This window comes from Hyperolius riggenbachi, chromosome 8 (assembly GCF_040937935.1).
Source record: "Hyperolius riggenbachi isolate aHypRig1 chromosome 8, aHypRig1.pri, whole genome shotgun sequence".
Taxonomy (NCBI): domain Eukaryota; kingdom Metazoa; phylum Chordata; class Amphibia; order Anura; family Hyperoliidae; genus Hyperolius; species Hyperolius riggenbachi.
In genome coordinates this window covers 239,739,588-239,757,868 of record NC_090653.1, presented here as the reverse complement: position 1 = coordinate 239,757,868, position 18,281 = coordinate 239,739,588, and the positions used below count along the sequence as shown (strand labels likewise).

The following is an 18,281-nucleotide window of genomic DNA, read 5'->3' as shown; positions in this document are numbered from 1 at the left end:
CTCTAAGCTATATACGCAATCATCACCCTTCCCTAGGGAAATAGCTGATAACTTTTTTTCGAACCTCCCATTGCCCTCCCTTCCGCAGTCCAGCATAGAGACCCTTAACTCAGAAATCGTAATTTCAGATGTCCTACAGGCAATCAAATCTCTAAAACCAAACAAAACGCCGGGGCCGGATGGATTTTCGGGCACATATTACCGCAAGTATGCAGATCTTTTAGCCCCTACCTTGACATCATGCTTCAATGCACTACGCAGTGGCTCGGCACCCCCAGCCTCCATGTTGCAGGCCACAGTCTCAATGATACCAAAAGCTGAGCAGCCAATCCTAGAAGCCCACCAATTCCGCCCCATCTCACTCATCAACACAGACCTTAAAATTCTAGGGAAAATTCTGGCACATAGGCTAAATTCCTTTCTCTCCCAGACCATACATAAAGACCAAGTTGGCTTTGTTCCAGGCAGACAAGCCAGCGACAACACAAGGCGAGCAGCACATCTCATCCACTTTCTCCGCTCCCGGAAAATACCAGGCCTACTCCTTTCACTAGACGTATATAAAGCCTTTGATACCCTCTCATGGGGCTACTTAGACTATGCTCTGACCAAGTGGGGCTTCGGCCCTCACTTCCTCAACTGGATCAAAATGCTCTACTCCTCACCTACTGCTAATGTTAGATACATGGGTTATGCCTCTAATCACTTCCAAATACAACGGGGCACCAGGCAGGGGTGCCCCCTCTCACCCCTGCTCTTTATCCTAGCCTTGGAGCCGCTAGCAATAGCTATTAGGCAGCACGAAAATATCCTAGGCATAGAATATGCTGGGGTCAACCACAAAGCCCTGCTATTTGCAGACGATATGCTTATCGCTGTTACCCAGCCTCTGACCTCCATCCCTAACCTGTTAGCCCTTCTGCGAGGCTTTTCACTCATATCAGGCCTCACTATTAATACCCAGAAATCCCTTGCCATAAACATAACTCTAAACTCGGCCCTCAAGGAAGAAGTCTCCTCAATCCTAGACTTTCAATGGGCCAACTCTATACCGTACCTAGGCATCGCCCTAACACCTAAACCTGACTCACTGTTTGAATATAACTACCCCCCCCCCCCCCCCCCCCTCCTTAAACAAGTCACCACACTAATGACAAACTGGTCCCACTTACCATTATCCCTGTTTGGCAGGATAAATACCATTAAAATGTCTATTCTGCCCAAAATCTTATACTTATTCAGGACGCTCCCCACCCGCGTTCCACCCCATTTTCTACGACTACTCCAGAATAAGATATTAACCTTCATCTGGGCTGGCAAGCGATCTAGAATCAAAAAATCTACCTTACTAGCCCACAGACTCGACGGTGGCCTGGGAGTCCCTGATCTCCTATTATACTACAGAGCAGCCATAGCAGCTCGCTTACTATCCCTATACAAAGGACAAGATGCCCCACTTTGGACCCTTCTAGATGTTCCCGATTGCCACCCTATTAGGCTTCATACTCTCCTATGGATCCCGAAACAAGCTAGACCTAAACAACTAAGCCCCTTCCTCTCATCGGACCTCGGCATTTGGGACACGTTCAGGTACTCAGGGGGTCTACAATCTTCACACTTACCCTTATGCCCAATTTTACATAACCCTCTTTTCCCGCCAGGGCATGATAACCCTGACTCCTTTAAATGGTGGGCAGACCATCAACTCCTTTTAGTTAAAAATTTTCTGACTGGCAGAGGCCTCCTCTCCTGGGCAGACATCAAAGATAAATATAACCCCCCTCCACGTGAATACTTTAGATTTCTACAGATCAAGCACTGGATCTCTACACTCATACGGGACAGAGAATTTCCACTCTTGACCTCCTTCTTTGAGAACATGTGCCTTGGAAATCCATCTGGCCCCGGCTCAATCTCACTAATTTACTCCAGGCTCTCCCGCCCGGAATCTGCTAGGCTGCACTCCTACATTTCAGGTTGGGAAAAAGAACTAGGCCATCAAAGAGACAGAGAGGACTGGTCAGATTGCTGGTCTCGCATAGCTAGCTGCTCTACAAACGTGTACGCTATGGAATCTGCATTTAAAGTACTAACAAGGTGGTACCTAGTCCCATCTAGACTTCATAAACTCTCCTCAGCCATTGACTCCACATGCTTCAGAGGCTGTGGAAGGGAGGGCACAATGTACCATATGTGGTGGAAATGTCCACGCCTCACCCGTTTTTGGAGCAGGGTCTTTGGCCTCTTACAATCTCTTTTCCACATTACCATAAGAAAAGACCCGTGGCTGGCCCTCTTCCACGGTAAAATTTCTGGCCTCACAACTAATCAAAACAAGCTTGCTACCTTCCTTTTCTTATCAGCTAAAATGGCCATAGCAAAGAATTGGAAGAAGACGCCCTCGAATTTTTCAGAGGTCAAAGCACGTATGTCAGAATTTATGGTTAACGAAAAATTAACAAGCATCCTACGTAATACCCACAATAAATTACTCCGCATATGGCAACCCTGGATTGATCTTGAATACCCAGGTATGGACGCTAATCTACTCACAACATACTGACCTCCTCTGGACTCCTTCGGACTCTACTCTTCTTTTTCCCCTCTTCTCTCTCCTTCTCTTCTTTTCCTTACCCTCTTCCACTCCTTCTCTCCTTGCCGTGGCTCTTGGTCAGGGGACACGGAATAGGGAGGGTGAGCGGGTGTTTAGCCCTTCTCCCCCCCCTTCTAACCCTGCCCGCGAAAATAGGCCCCCAGTACTGATTGCTGGGGAACCTCTCAGGATCGAGTTCTATGTTCTTGTTTACTGTTCAGAGTTAATGTTGTACATGTCACATGCTCAGGTTTGTTCTTTCTGGTACATGATGCCAGAGGCTGCCAGTCTGTTCCAAACCAAGTCTCGCTTTTTCTATGTATAGCTGGTGTACAACTGTTCGACATTGTTCTTTTACTTTATGTTGTACTACTATTATAAAATCAATAAAAAATATTGATACCAATAAATGTAGTAGACAAGTAGTTACCTATGAAAACACATTACAGGGCAACACACTATACACATAAGTTAAAATCGGTATAAAATGCAAAATATAAAGTACAATGTGCCAGAAAATGAATAAATAAAATGTAACAAAGAACAGCGCGGGTGATCACAACATCATGTAAATATATATGAGATATACACGAACCCTGTCCATGGATAGAGAGATAATACGCATATGCAGGTAGTAGGCAGATGGATGTTGGATACTCTCTCATTAGCTAGCGGTGGTCTAGTCACCTCAGAAGATGTTGAGCCGGTCCAGGTGAGAAACCAGGACTTTTACCCTCATGCCTCTAGGTCCCCATATGTTGACACCTTTCAGGAACTAGTGGAGAGGGATCTTTTGCAGCTGTCGGGGGGGTCATCCCGTACTGTCGCTTCCAATCTCACCCCTGACGAGCGTGTTGCCCTAAAGAAACTGCAGAATAATAATGACATCATTATACGTAATGCAGATAAGGGAGGCTCGGTGGTGGTTTTGGATAGGGACGCCTATCGGGCTGAGGCCCTCAGACAGCTGGGAGATGTTGACACATATCTGGGTTTGAAAATGGATCCCACCCCTGAATTTAAAAATAGACTATGTAGTCTTCTTTCATGTGGGGAAACCATGGGGGTCATTGATTCTAGAATAAGGAATTTCCTGGAAGTCAAATCTCCCATTATCCCCATTTTTCACCACCTGCCTAAAATTCACAAGCCGGGCTCTCCCCCAGAGGGCAGGCCCATTGTGGCCGGCATTGGGTCCCTGGGGGAGCGCCTAGGCTCCTGGGTTGATTCCCTACTCCAGCCTTTAGTCAGACGCCTTCCGGGATATGTTAAGGATACCAAACATCTATTAGCCAGCATGAGAAGTGTGGAATGGAGGACTGACTATATTTGGATTACAGTAGATGTCAAGTCCTTGTATTCCTGCATTCCACACAGTCTGGCATTGAAGGCGTTAGACTTTCACCTCTCCAGGTACTCTGATTATTCGGAAGATCTCCGTACTTTCTTTCTTATGGCCGTCGAGTACCTCATGTCCCACAACTACTTCATGTTTGACGGCAGTTTCTTCCTCCAGAGACGGGGCGCCTCCATGGGCGCCAAATTTTCACCATCCCTTGCGAATTTATACATGGGGTGGTGGGAGGAACATCGTGTCTTTGGGGGGGACTGCCGTCTACTGGAGAGTGTTGTGTGGTACGGGAGGTACATCGATGACCTTCTGATTATCTGGAGGGGAGATGTTTCTAGTGCGGCCTCTTTGGTAGAATATTTTAATCAAAACAATTTGAATTTACAGTTTACATACACGGTTGACACACTGTCTATTAACTATCTAGATGTTACACTGTGTGGGGATGCCGATACTGGGCTCGTCAACACCACAACCTATAGGAAACCATGTAGTGGTAACGCAACTCTCAGGGCTGACAGTTGCCACCCGTCACATAGTATTCGAGGCATTCCTGTTGGCGAATTTGTTAGAGCCAGACGGAATTGCTCGAAGGAGGAAAATTTGCCGGGTGAGCTGGATATTGTTGAGAAACGCTTGAGAGTTCGCGGTTATCCATTAAGGCTAATCAGGAGAGGCAGACTTAAAGCCATGGAGAGGTCACAGTCCGAGCTATTAAATAGTGACGGTGGCTCGGCTCAGGGCCAACAAAAGCCAACTTTTGTGACCACTTACTCAGCTGAATACAGGAGTGTGACCAATATCATCTCCAGATATTTACCTATCTTGGAGGGAGATGTAGGTCTCTCGCCTGTCCTGAAGGATGGTGTTAGATTCTCCAGCCGGCGGGCTCCCACTCTTGGACAGATGCTCTCTCCCAGTCTTTTTACATCTGGCACCACAACGGACACTTGGCTGACAGTTAAGGGGTCTTATAGGTGTGGGATCGCGACATGCAGGTATTGCCACCTACACAACAAGACTAAAACGGCTGTCTCTGCCTCTAATGGCCACACTTATAACCTCAAGCAGTTCATTAACTGTGGCACCTGTTATGTAGTCTATTTAATTGACTGCACTTTATGTTCCGTGCAATATGTTGGGTGTTCCACCAGGCCCTTAAGGCAAAGAATAGCCGAACACTATCTAGGGGCAGGGTGGTCCACTACGAATATTTCGAACGTGGCCAAACACTTTAGGGAGGTGCATGGGGGAGACATGAAAGGTTTCCGGTTTCAAGGAATAGAGAGAGTCATGTCACCTAAAAGAGGGGGTGATTTATACAAAATTCTTCTTAAACAGGAGGCAATGTGGATACATCGCCTGGGGACTAGGTTACCCCACGGCCTTAACGCTAGGTGGGACCTAGCGCTCATCACACATTAGCTTGTCCCCCCCTCCCCTTTCTTTTTCTGTTTATCCTTTTTTCCTCCCTTTCTCCTCCCCCCCCCCTTTTTTTCCTCCCCCCCCCCCTTTTTCCTTCCTTCTCTCCTTTGTCCCCCCCTTTCGTGGAAGCCTCCTGTATGATCAACCACTATTAAGTGGGATATAAACACCCCCCCCACCTTTTTTGCCTACTACCTGCATATGCGTATTATCTCTCTATCCATGGACAGGGTTCGTGTATATCTCATATATATTTACATGATGTTGTGATCACCCGCGCTGTTCTTTGTTACATTTTATTTATTCATTTTCTGGCACATTGTACTTTATATTTTGCATTTTATACTGATTTTAACTTATGTGTATAGTGTGTTGCCCTGTAATGTGTTTTCATAGGTAACTACCTGTCTACTACATTTAGACCACTTCTTTCTTCACTTCCCCCCTTTTGGGGCGGAGTCCCAAGTGGCCGGCACAGGATATCCTCCTATTTATAGGAGGTTCTGCCATTTTTTAACTTGCTATGATTAAGAGCTGAGATAGCTCGAAACATGTTAGCATTTTGATGCATGTGCAAAATCTTATATTGGATACGTCCTGAATAAAGCTACTGTTCGGAATCCTGGATTGGTGCGGACCTTCTTGCTGTACATTGTGGGCCTTGCTGACCTGATCGTGCACACTCCAGTGATTGGTGGGTAGAGCGGTGTCAACACAAACTGTATATGCTATATACCCCTGGAGGTGCTGGGGTAGGGGTTCTGGCACGCCGCTCCGTCCATCCGGTGTTCCTTCGTTCTTTTATTGTTCAACTTTTATGCATGAACACACCCATAGAAACATACGAAACTGATTCAAAACCGACAGGGCTGGATTGGACCGGAAATGTACAGTACACCTTTTATTTGTGAACACAGCATAGAAACACATACAAAACTGACTGGACTGAACTGGACTGGAAATGTGAACACATGTGTGACCACTGATGCCAACTGTCAAGAACTGACAGGACGCCTTTCTATGTGTGAACCAAGCCTGAGCTAGGAACCCACTAATGCGATTTTTGGCAGCGTTTTACGATTGCCAGAGATTTTCAAAAATGTTTTATCAGTGAAAGTGAGTTGGGGGGGAACCCATTAGTGCGATTGCGATTAGCGGTAATCGCAATCGCAGGACATGTAGCATGTTTGCGCTCAATGCAAAGTATACAGTGGTGTGAAAAACTATTTGCCCCCTTCCTGATTTCTTATTCTTTTGCATGTTTGTCACACTTAAATGTTTCTGCTCATCAAAAACCGTTAACTATTAGTCAAAGATAACATACTTGAACACAAAATGTAGTTTTAAATGATGGTTTTTATTATTTAGTGAGAAAAAAAACTCCAAATCTACATGGCCCTGTGGGAAAAAGTGATTGCCCCCCTAAAAAATAACTTAACTGTGGTTTATCACACCTGAGTTCAATTTCTGTAGTCACCCCCAGGCCTGATTACTGCCACACCTGTTTCAATCAAGAAATCACTTAAATAGGAGCTATCTAACACAGAGAAGTAGACCAAAAGCACCTTAAAAGCCCAAAGAAAGACCAAAGAAATTCAGGAACACATGAGAACAAAAGTACTGTAATTGAGATCTATCAGTCTGGTAAAGGTTATAAAGCCATTTCTAAAGCTTTGGGACTCCAGCGAACCACAGTGACAGCCATTATCCACAAATGGCAAAAACATGAAACAGTGATGAACCTTCCCAGGAGTGGCCGGCCGACCAAAATTACCCCAAGAGCGCAGAGAAAACGTATCCGAGAGGCCACAAAAGACCCCAGGACAACATCTTAAGAACTGCAGGCCTCACTTGCCTCAATTAAGGTCAGTGTTCAGGACTCCACCATAAGAAAGAGACTGGGCAAAAACGGCCTGCATGGCAGATATCCAAGGCGCAAACCACTTTTAAGCAAAAAGAACATTAAAGTAGAGTGACCAGACGTCCCGGATTGCCCGGGACACGTCCCGGATTCGGGGTCCGCTGTCCCAGGCTTAATGAGGTCCCGGGAAACGTCCCGCTTTCAGCAGCGGGACGTCCCGGCCTCGGGACTCTGGCCACTCTCTCCTCAATGAACTGGCAGCGGCGTCTATAGACGCCGTGCCAGTTCATTGCCCGCAGCCCCGCTCCAGCCTCCTCTTCCGGTGTCTGTTTCCGACACCGGCAGGCGAGCAGGGCTACGGCAAGATGGCTGCCGAAGCCCTGTACTGGAGACCTATTTGTGTCACTAGTACAGGGCTTCGGGCGCCATCTTTCCGTAGCCCTGTCAGCGCGGGAGAGAAGAGCAGGAGGAGGAAGACGGTCCCGGGACGGAGCAGCGCGCCAGAGGCCGGACACTTCTGCCAGGTGAGTAAATGCTTTCTTTTCCAGGTGAAATGTTTGCCCGCATTGTTTCTTTTCCAGGTGAAATGTTTGCCCGCATTGTTTCTTTTCCAGGTGAAATGTTTGCCCGCATTGTTTCTTTTCCAGGTGAAATGTTTGCCCGCATTGTTTCTTTTCCAGGTGAAATGTTTGCCCGCATTGTTTCTTTTCCAGGTGAAATGTTTGCCCGCATTGTTTCTTTTCCAGGTGAAATGTTTGCCCGCATTGTTTCTTTTCTGGCGAAATGTTTGCCCGCAGTGCGTTTCTTTTCTGGCGAAATGTTTGCCGCATTGCGTTTCTTTTCTGGTGAAATGTTTGGCCGCAGTGCGTTTCTTTTCTGGTGAAATGTTTGCCCGCAGTGCGTTTCTTTTCTGGCGAAATGTTTGCCCGCATTGCGTTTCTTTTCTGGCGAAATGTTTGCCCGCAGTGCGTTTCTTTTCTGGCGAAATGTTTGGCCGCAGTGCGTTTCTTTTCTGGTGAAATGTTTGCCCGCAGTGCGTTTCTTTTCTGGTGAAATGTTTGGCCGCAGTGCGTTTCTTTTCTGGTGAAATGTTTGGCCGCAGTGCGTTTCTTTTCTGGTGAAATGTTTGCCCGCAGTGCGTTTATTTTGTACTGACATGTTTGCCCGCATTGCATTTATTTTATACTGACATGTTGCCTATTGCGTTTATTTTCTGGTGTCCGGGGTAACTGTTACTGCATTTATTATTTAATGGTCATAGATGGCTATGTTTGCTGCTTTGTGGTTACGGTATACTATTAGCATCACACAGTTTCTGCACACCCATGATACAAAGTCTCGTTTGTCCACATCATGGCGTAAACACTGCTTTCTTATGCCTCGCTGTTACATCATTACGTTAGCTCCGCCCATACAATGTCATGGCCACGCCCATTTTTTCGGCGCGGCGCGCTGCGCGCCGCAGACCCCCTCCCCCAGTCTTCGCCGCTGCGTGCTCCTCACTCCTTCCCACTTTTCGCCGCGGCGCGCTGCGCGCGCCGCCCCCCCCCCCACGCCCCCCCCACCCCCCCCCGTCCCAGGTTGGACCCACAAAAATATGGTCACTCTAATTAAAGAGAATCTGTATTGTTAAAATCGCACAAAAGTAAACATACCAGTGCGTTAGGGGACATCTCCTATTACCCTCTGTCACAATTTGGCCGCTCCCCGCCGCATTAAAAGTGGTTAAAAACAGTTTTAAAAAGTTTGTTTATAAACAAACAAAATGGCCACCAAAACAGGAAGTAGGTTGATGTACAGCATGTCCACACATAGAAAATACATCCATACACAAGCAGGCTGTATACACCCTTCCTTTTGTATCTCAAGAGATCATTGTGTGTTTCTTTCCCCCTTCTGCTCTCATGCACTGAAGTTTCAGGCTGCTCTTTTCTTCTTGCAAACAGCTTTGCCCTTGTCTGTAATCCTCAGTATGTGAAAGCCCAGCCAGCTCAGAGGACGATTTATCCAGCTTGTAAAAGATAAGAGAGAAGAGAGAATCTGCCATAATCTAAATAACACACAGGCAGTGTGCAGAGAGGGGCCTGGAGAGGGAAGATTCATCACAGAACCACAACACTGAAGAACTTGGCAGCCTTCCAGACACAGGCCGACAAGTCTGACAGGGGAAAGATACATTGATTTATTACAGAGACTGTTATAGTAGAAAGTGCTGCAGTAAGCCACAACACATTAGAATAGCTTTTGGAACTTGTAGGATGATAAAAAACAGGATGCAATTTTTGTTACGGAGTCTCTTTAAGGCTCGTCTCAATTTTGCTAAAAAACATCTCAATGATTGCCAAGACTTTTGGGAAAATACCTTGTGGACCGACGAGACAAAAGTTGAACTTTTTGGAAGGTGCGTGTCCCGTTACATCTGGCGTAGAAGTAACACAGCATTTCAGCAAAAGAACATCATACCAACAGTAAAATATGCTGGTGGTAGTGTGGTGGTCTGGTTGTTTTGCTGCTTCAGGACCCGGAAGGCTTGCTGTGATAGATGGAACCATGAATTCTACTGTCTACCAAAAAATCCTGAGGGAGAATGTCCGGCCATCTGTTCGTCAACTCAAGCTGAAGCGATCTTGGGTGCTGCAGCAGGACAATGACCCAAAACACACCAGCAAATCCACCTCTGAATGGCTGAAGAAAAACAAAATGAAGACTTTGGAGTGGCCTAGTCAAAGTCCTGACCTGAATCCTATTGAGATGTTGTGGCATGACCTTAAAAAGGCGGTTCATGCTAGAAAACCCTCAAATAAAGCTGAATTACAACAATTCTGCAAAGATGAGTGGGCCAAAATTCCTCCAGAGCGCTGTAAAAGACTCGTTGCAAGTTATCGCAAGCGCTTGATTGCAGTTATTGCTGCTAAGGGTGGCCCAACCAGTTATTAGGTTCAGGGGGCAATTTCTTTTTCACACAGGGCCATGTAGGTTTTGAGTTTTTTTCTCACTAAATAATAAAAACCATCATTTAAAACTGCATTTTGTGTTCAATTATGTTATCTTTGACTAATAGTCAGGGCCGGCCCGCTCATGAGGCGGGGTGAAACTTTTGCCTCAGGCGGAAAATTTCCAGGGGCGGCACCCGCCCGTCCGTGGGTGCGGGAAGCCGTCCCGCCGAGCTGGAGGGGTAGCTGGCAGGACGGGGGTATTGGGGCAGCGGCGGGGAGGGGGGTCGGACCCCCCCCTCCCTCGCCTGGGTCCCCCGTCCTCCGCTCCCCTCCAGCCTAAATAGACGCAGCCGTATGTGTAAGAGGCACGGGCGGGGAGACACTCACCTCCTCCTCGCTCCAGCGTGCGCTCCACTGACATCACTTCCTGCAACGCTGCAGGAAGTGATGTCAGTGAAGCGCATGCTGGGAAGAGGTGAGTGTCCTCCCCGCCCGTGCCTCTTACACATACGGCTGCGTCTATTTAGGCTGGAGGGGAGCGGAGGACGGGGGACCCAGGCGAGGGAGGGGGGGGTCCGACCCCCCTCCCCGCCGCTGCCCCAATACCCCCGTCCTGCCAACTACCCCTCCAGCTCGGCGGCCCCCCAGAGCGTGCGGTGGCAATTTTTTAAAAATTTGCCTCAGGCGGCAAAAAGTCTAGGGCCGGCCCTGCTAATAGTTAACGGTTTTTGATGAGCAGAAACATTTAAGTGTGACAAACATGCAAAAGAATAAGAAATCAGGAAGGGGGCAAATAGTTTTTTACACCTCTGTATAAGCACTGCATAAATCACTTATCAAAGTGATTTTGCAGCGCTTTGCGGGGGCCGAGCGATTAGCTTTTGAATAAACTTTATTATACTTACCAGGTCTCTGTATTTCCTTCTTGCATCCGTAGCCCTGCCCCCTAAAGGAAGAGGTCACAGACACTTCCCTGATTGGTCAAAGAGAAGCACCTATGACCTCTTCCTTTAGGGGGTGGGGCTACAGATGGAAGAAGGACGCCTGGTAAGTACAATAAAGTTTTATAAAAAAAAAAAATATGCAAATTGCTAATCAGAGGCACTGTACATTTTACTGTACAGTGCTTCCAAGCGTTGGGTAATTGTAATCACAAATGCCCTAGAAATCACAGCGCTGCAGCGATTTTAAAGCGCTATAGCAATTCCTTGACATGCGAGAGAATCTAGCTCAGTGTGATTTCCCAGGTCCGTCCTGGTTCTAACACACTGTAGGATCTGACTGAGGTCTGTGTGCTAACACATTAAGCATTTGCAACGGCAGACAACGTGAGACTGAGGGACGAGTGGTTATATAGTGCAGCGCTAATCAGCGCCGCCCAGTCCCTTCCAGCCAATCCGTATTCATCCTCGGATCAGCTAACCAAGGGAGTCAGCTGATCCGTCTCTGCTTCCCATAAAGCTTCTGCCTCTCCGCGCGCGTGTATTCCTCAGCCTATGTGCACAGGAAGGCTGAACCAGATCAGACACATGTCGCCGCGCGTAAACCGCCGGACTAGATGCGGAAACAGCCGCCACGCCGTCAGAGAGAATCTGATTATTGGCAATGTGCAGAATCACCAGTAATACAGATATACACCAGATTATGGATGATCTGCAGAATCACCAATAATCCAGGTATGTCTAACCTCTGGACACCTGAGATATGAGTGTATGGAATAACAGTAATACTTTGAGCAAGAACCACCAGAGGAACTGGAGGTAGGACGATGAAGGGAATTCACAGCAGACTGTGGGTGAATCCCTATAGGCCAAAGGCTCCCTAGGAGAGGGGTCTGGGCTAGGTTGCAGGATGCCCTGCTGCTAAATGAACAAACTTGCCCTACTGGATGAGAGATACTGGCTCTCTACACCCTAGTGACGGGCTAAGGTAGTGCAGAAACACAATGCTAGTCTTGGGTGTGAGGTTAGTAGTTACAGCACCCTGGAACTAGCATACATAACACTGATACAGTTTCCTAGTCTTGGGTGTGAAGTCCGTAGTCACAACACCCCGGAACTAATCTATAACATAACATAGCATTGACACAGTTTCCTAGGCTTGGGTGTGAGGTCCGTAGTCACAACACCCCGGAACTAGTCTATAGCATAACATAGCATTGACACAGTTTCCTAGGCTTGGGTGTGAGGTCCGTAGTCACAACACCCTGGAACTAGTCTATAGCATAACATAGCATTGAGACAGTTTCCTAGGCTTGGGTGTGAGGTCCGTAGTCACAACACCCTGGAACTAGTCTACAGCATAACATAACATGACATGCGAGAGAATCTAGCTGAGTGTGATTTCCCAGGTCCGTCCTGGTTCTAACACACTGTAGGATCTGACTGAGGTCTGTGTGCTAACACATTAAGCATTTGCAACGGCAGACAACGTGAGACTGAGGGACGAGTGGTTATATAGTGCAGCGCTAATCAGCGCCGCCCAGTCCCTTCCAGCCAATCCGTATTCATCCTCGGATCAGCTGACCAAGGGAGTCAGCTGATCCGTCTCTGCTTCCCATAAAGCTTCTGCCTCTCCGCGCGCGTGTATTCCTCAGCCTATGTGCACAGGAAGGCTGAACCAGATCAGACACATGTCGCTGCGCGTAAACCGCCGGACTAGATGCGGAAACAGCCGCCACGCCGTCAGAGCACACGGCGGCTATTCCGCAATCCTTCACAATGGGATTGGAGGTGTTGGTTACGGCTGTCTGGCCCTATAAAAGACACACACCAGTTTTTGGTTTCCTATTCCCAAGAGGCATTGCCTGATGTGAATGATGCCTCGCACAAAAGAGCTCTCACAAGACCTACGATTAAGAATTTTGACTTGCATAAAGCTGGAAAGGGTTATAAAAGTATCTCCAAAAGCCTTGCTGTTCATCAGTCCACAGTAAGACTAAACAAGAATGGAGTCCATGGGAGGATATTAAGCCACTGCTGTCCCCCCCCCAAAAAAAAACATTGCTGCACGTTTAAAGTTTGCAAAAGAGTACCTGGATGTTCCACAGCAGTACTGGCAAAATATTCTGTAGACAGATGAAACAAAATTTGAGTTGTTTGGAAGAAACACTATGTGAGGAAAAAACGAGGCACAGTACACAAACATCAAAACCTAATCCGAACTGTGAAGTATGGTGGTGGGGGCATCATGGTTTGGGGCTGCTTTCCTGCATCAAGACCTGGATGGATTGCTATCATTGACGGAAAAATGAATTCCCAAGTTTATCAAGACATTTTGCAGGAGAATTTAAGGCCATCTGTCCCCCAGCTGAAGCTCAGCAGAAGATAGGTGTTGCAACAGTAGAAACGATCCAAAGCATAGAGGTAAATCAACATAATGGCTTAAACAGAAGAAAATACGCCCTCTGGAGTGGCCCAGTCAGAGTCCTGACCTTATCCCAATTGAGATGTTCTGGCATGACCTCAAGAAGTGATTTACACCAGACATCTCAAGACTAATGCTAAATTTGAAACAGTTCTGTAAAGAGGAATGGTCAGAAATTACTCCTGACCGTTGTGCACATCTGATCTGCAACTACAGGAAACATTTGGTTGAAGTTATTGCTGCCAAAGGAGGTTCAACCAGTTATTAAATCCAAAGGTTCACATACTTTTTCTACCTGCACTGTGAATATTTACATGGTGTGTTCAATAAAAACATGGAAACATTTGATTATTTGTGTTGTATCAGTTTAAGCAGACCGTGATTGTCTATTGTTGTGACTTAGATGAAGATCAGACCAATTTGTGCAGAAATCCATATAAAGCTGGCCATACACTAGGCCGATTCCCGCCAGATCGACAGCAGATTTGGTCACTGTGATCGAATCTGCTGTCACATCGTTCCCGCTACACGCCGAATTTCGATCCATTTCGTCCAATCCCGTCGATCGCTCTGTGTGGAAAATTACCGTCGATCGCCCGCGGGTAGGGAGCGTGTCGCTAGCGGCGTTCGAGTGCCCGACGACTGATGCAATAGAGCCCGCATACATTACCTACTCCGCCGGCGCGACTGCCCCCCGTCACCGCTGCTCTGTCTCCGCTCTGGTGTGGTCTCCGGGTCCGGCATGCTTCATTTCACCTCTACTGTTTAAACTTCCTGCCGGGCAGGAAGAAGTAAAGCATGCCGAGCCCAGAGACCAGAGCGGAGACGGAGCAGCAGTGACTGGGGGCAGTCGCACCGGCGAAGCAGGTAATGTATGCTGGGGGGGGGAGGGTGGGGGGAGCGGCGGCAGCACCACCACCACCACAACAGATTGTGAACGGTTTCAGGCTGAAATCGGTTCACAATCTGTTTGCAGTAAAGGTAGCCATACGATCCCTCTCTGATTAGATTCGATCAGAGAGGGATCTATCTGTTGGTCGAATCTGATGGCAAATCGACCAGTGTATGGCTACCTTAATTCCAAAGGGTTCCCATACTTTTTACTGCTACTGTATGTTTATAACAACTTTTTTTTGTCTTCAAAGTAATATTTCTCCTTTAAGAATGAACTTTGCCGTTTCAGTTTTCACATTGCTTTCTATACTATTAATGTATTGTAGAAATAGCAAACATCATTTAGATCTGTCAAAATAGCACTTTGTAAACAATGGAAGCCATTCCTAACATTTCGGAGCTACACAGCACAGAGCAATGTTCTACAAGTCTGAACAAGACTGTGATGATGAAGGCTTTAAAAGCCTACAGCGAACAAAATTAACTTTTCACTAACTTTCTGATTGATTTCAGACCGATTCAATCACAAATCTGCCAGTTATCTATTGACCCGACATACAGTATCCAACTCACCCACCTACAATCAATTTTGGAGAGTTTCTCAATCAGAAGTCTGATGAAACATGCAGCAAAATCTCTGTGTGAGGAGGGTGGGGCAGGAGCAGTGGGAGATTGATAGCCCATAGTGTGGCATTGTATCCAGCAGTATGACACTTTTAGTTCAATCCAATCTATCATGTTCCGATCAAATACCCCTTGCATATGTTTTGATTGGATTGGCATATCAAGCCATAATCAACCCCTATATGGTCCCTGCAGGGCCGGGCCAAGGCATAGGCTGGAGAGGCTCCAGCCTCAGGGCGCAGTGTAGGAGGGGGCGCAGAATTCATTCAGCTGTCATTCCTAATTGTGTTTGAAGCAGAAAGAAATAAGAAAAGGGGATACATGGCAGTGACTGAAAGCCAGATAACTAGATATTAAGGTGTTGAGGAGGTTGTGGGCCCTGTGGTGCCTCTTAGTCTAATAGCAATCAGTGTGTGACGGCTGGGGTGGCAGGGATGGAGGGGCGCACTTTGGTGTCTCAGCCTTGGGTGCTGGAGGACCTTGTCCCGGCTCTGGGACCCTGGCTAAGATTACATAATTCCCTTTTTCAATCTCCATTTTCCCCCCTTTTTTATAGAGAAACAACTGTCATCTCAAGAAAGTAACCCAGATTAGTTAGCCATATATTTATTGCAAAATCGTCAGACTTGCAATACAAAGCCTTTGGTCAGGAGCGCAGCCAGAAGAAGGAGATGGTCCTGAGGAGCAGTGGCGGGCTCAAGAACAATGGGGCTTCCAGAGGCTTCCCACTACTTAGGTAAGCAACTAAATTTTTCCCCTCATGGGTTTGGTTTAAAGGACACCTGGTGCTGGTGTTATATAAACCTGCTGCCATATTTATTTCCTTTTAAAGGATACCTGAGGTGACGTGACATGATGAGATAGACATGGGTATGTACAGTGCCAAGCACACAAATAACTATGCTGTGTTCCTTTTTTACTTTCTCTGCCTGAAAGAGTTAAATATCAGGTATGTAAGTGGCTGACTCAGTCCTGACTCAGACAGGAGGCGACTACAGTGTGACCCTCACTGATAAGAAATTCCAACTATAAAACACTTTCCTAGCAGGAAATGGCTTCTGAGAGCAGGATAGAGAGGTAAAAAGGTGAATAGTTCATACATTTTAGCTCTGGCATACTTCAATGAATGTGTCATTGAGTAAAAACAATAAAACTTAAAAAGTAGATTTAAACATAAAATAAAACTGGAATCTATTAAAAAGTCATTTGTAGGAGAAGGAAGATAGATATAATCATTTATTTCATTTGTTTATTTTCGCCTCGGGTGTCCTTTAAAAAAGGCACATTGCCTAGCTGTCCTGTTGATCCTCTGCTTCTAATGCCTTTAGCCATAGATTGTGAACAAGTACCTGCAGATCAGACATTTGACCGGATTTGCCGCATGCTTGTTTCTTGTGTGTGATTCAGACACTACTGACAAATTAAACATCAGCTGGTATTTTTTAAAAGGAAATAAATATGGCAGCCTTTTTATACTTCTCTTGACAGGTGTCCTTTATACGTGCAAATGACATCTACTTTTAATTCAATTCTTTATCCTTCTAGACCAGTTAAAGTGTATCTGAGATGGCGAGGAGGAGAACATTGTATACATAACTGGGGCTTCCTCCACCCCCCTCCAGGCTGATCGCTCCCTTGTCGTCCTCCTCTGCTGCTTGCATTGTTTGGAATCTGGCCCCGAAAGTACTCCAGTCAACGCAGACACAGTCCAGCCGCACGTGCTCCCATCATGGGGAGTGTTTTGCGCCTGAACGCTCTCGGCATCAGAGGCGCACGCACTTGTGCAGAACGTCCCAGACCAGAGCACGTTCAGGGCCAGATTCAAGATGATCCAGGCAGCGGAGGAGGACGGTGAGGAAGGGATCAGCCTGGAGAGGGCTGGAGGAAGCCCCAGGTATGTATACAATTTCTCTCCCTCGCCATCTCAGATTTTCTTTAAGCTTTAAAATTAGCTGAGAAACAGGACTGGTAATGCCTATTGCGATTGCTTGAGGGGACTGCTTCCTTATCTGTTATCTTGCCTGAGATTCTTTAATGTGATATGCGTGTTTGTTCTAAGAAATGGGTGGAACTTGGCTTGCATGGAGTTAGGTGAAGATCCTGTTGCTAAATCTCTCAGACCAGATCAGAGAACAGGGAGGAGAAGGGAACAGAACAGTCATCACACAGTCACTATGGGGAAGCCATGGCTGATGGTGGTCTATGGATGGATGATGGTCAATATCTGTAGTGCGGATGACACCTGCCCAGGTAAGTAATCCATTGGTACAGTACTATTTCATACTCTAACCTTTACTACTCTTCTTTTTAAAGGACCACTATAATTAACTTTGTATGGTTCTGATTCATTTCTGTATCATGCATGTAATAAAGTTTTGGGGTTCCAATATCTTACAAGAAATCTATCTGTTAGTTATTAAGGGTATTATTTAAAACTAGAAATAAGCCCGCCCTCGGCCATGCCTCCCTCACCCCCCTTCACTGCTGCCGCAGCGCCAGCTAGCCAGCACAGTCAGCGCAGGCTCCCGCACGGTCAGCCCGCAGCATGCATTGCACACTCCTGCCCCTGAACCTGTCCTCCTGTGCAGTGCCAAGTCCACCTGCATGCCACGTATTGGCGCTGGTCAAAACGCACGGACAGAGGAGGACACGGGGAGATTATTATAGAGGGTAAGTTTTATTTTGACAAAAATTTTTTGGGGGGGATAGCCTTCAGAAGTAAAAATGGACCACACCTTTGTTTGCCTTTTCCATAAGTTATAATGAATCATTCCAGGAAGATAGCAGATATGTTTCTAATATACACTAATACAACATTTTTAACACAAACACCCTTTTCTGATATTTTCAGCGTGTTTTGCTAATGAATAAAAAAGCTCTAGGTGTAATAGAAACAGACAAACCTAATAAATTAGTTAGTGTAGACAGTTTATGTTCTGTGTCCCACAACAATTACTTCTAGAAATCTTAGATCTGAATTGAGCAGGCGTGTTCACAATTAAATGAACATTATTAGGCACACATGTCCACCACAGAGAATACAAAATTAAGCAAACATGTTCCCCAAATACCATGGTTACATGTGTGTGTGGGGGGGCAGGGGAGGGAGTTAGGTTTAGGCACCAGGCAAGTAGTGTGTGCGGGGGAAGGTAGGTTTAGGCACTAGGCAAGTAGTGTGTGTGTGTGTGTGGGGGTGGGGGGGGGGGAGTTTAGGTTTAGGAATTAGGCAGG

At 46.6% G+C, this 18,281-nt stretch overlaps 1 protein-coding gene across 1 annotated transcript in view; it reads left to right on the top strand.

Moving 5' to 3' along the window:
* The first annotated feature begins 15,689 nt into the window (after positions 1-15,689).
* Positions 15,690-18,281, top strand: part of LOC137528491 (ficolin-1-like) — a 37,206-nt gene continuing 34,614 nt past the window's right edge. The window contains exons 1-2 of the mRNA XM_068249794.1: positions 15,690-15,786; positions 17,170-17,300. Coding sequence (XP_068105895.1) covers positions 15,722-15,786; positions 17,170-17,300 — 196 coding nt within the window. The 5' untranslated portion in view covers positions 15,690-15,721. The remainder of the gene's footprint in view (positions 15,787-17,169; positions 17,301-18,281) is intronic.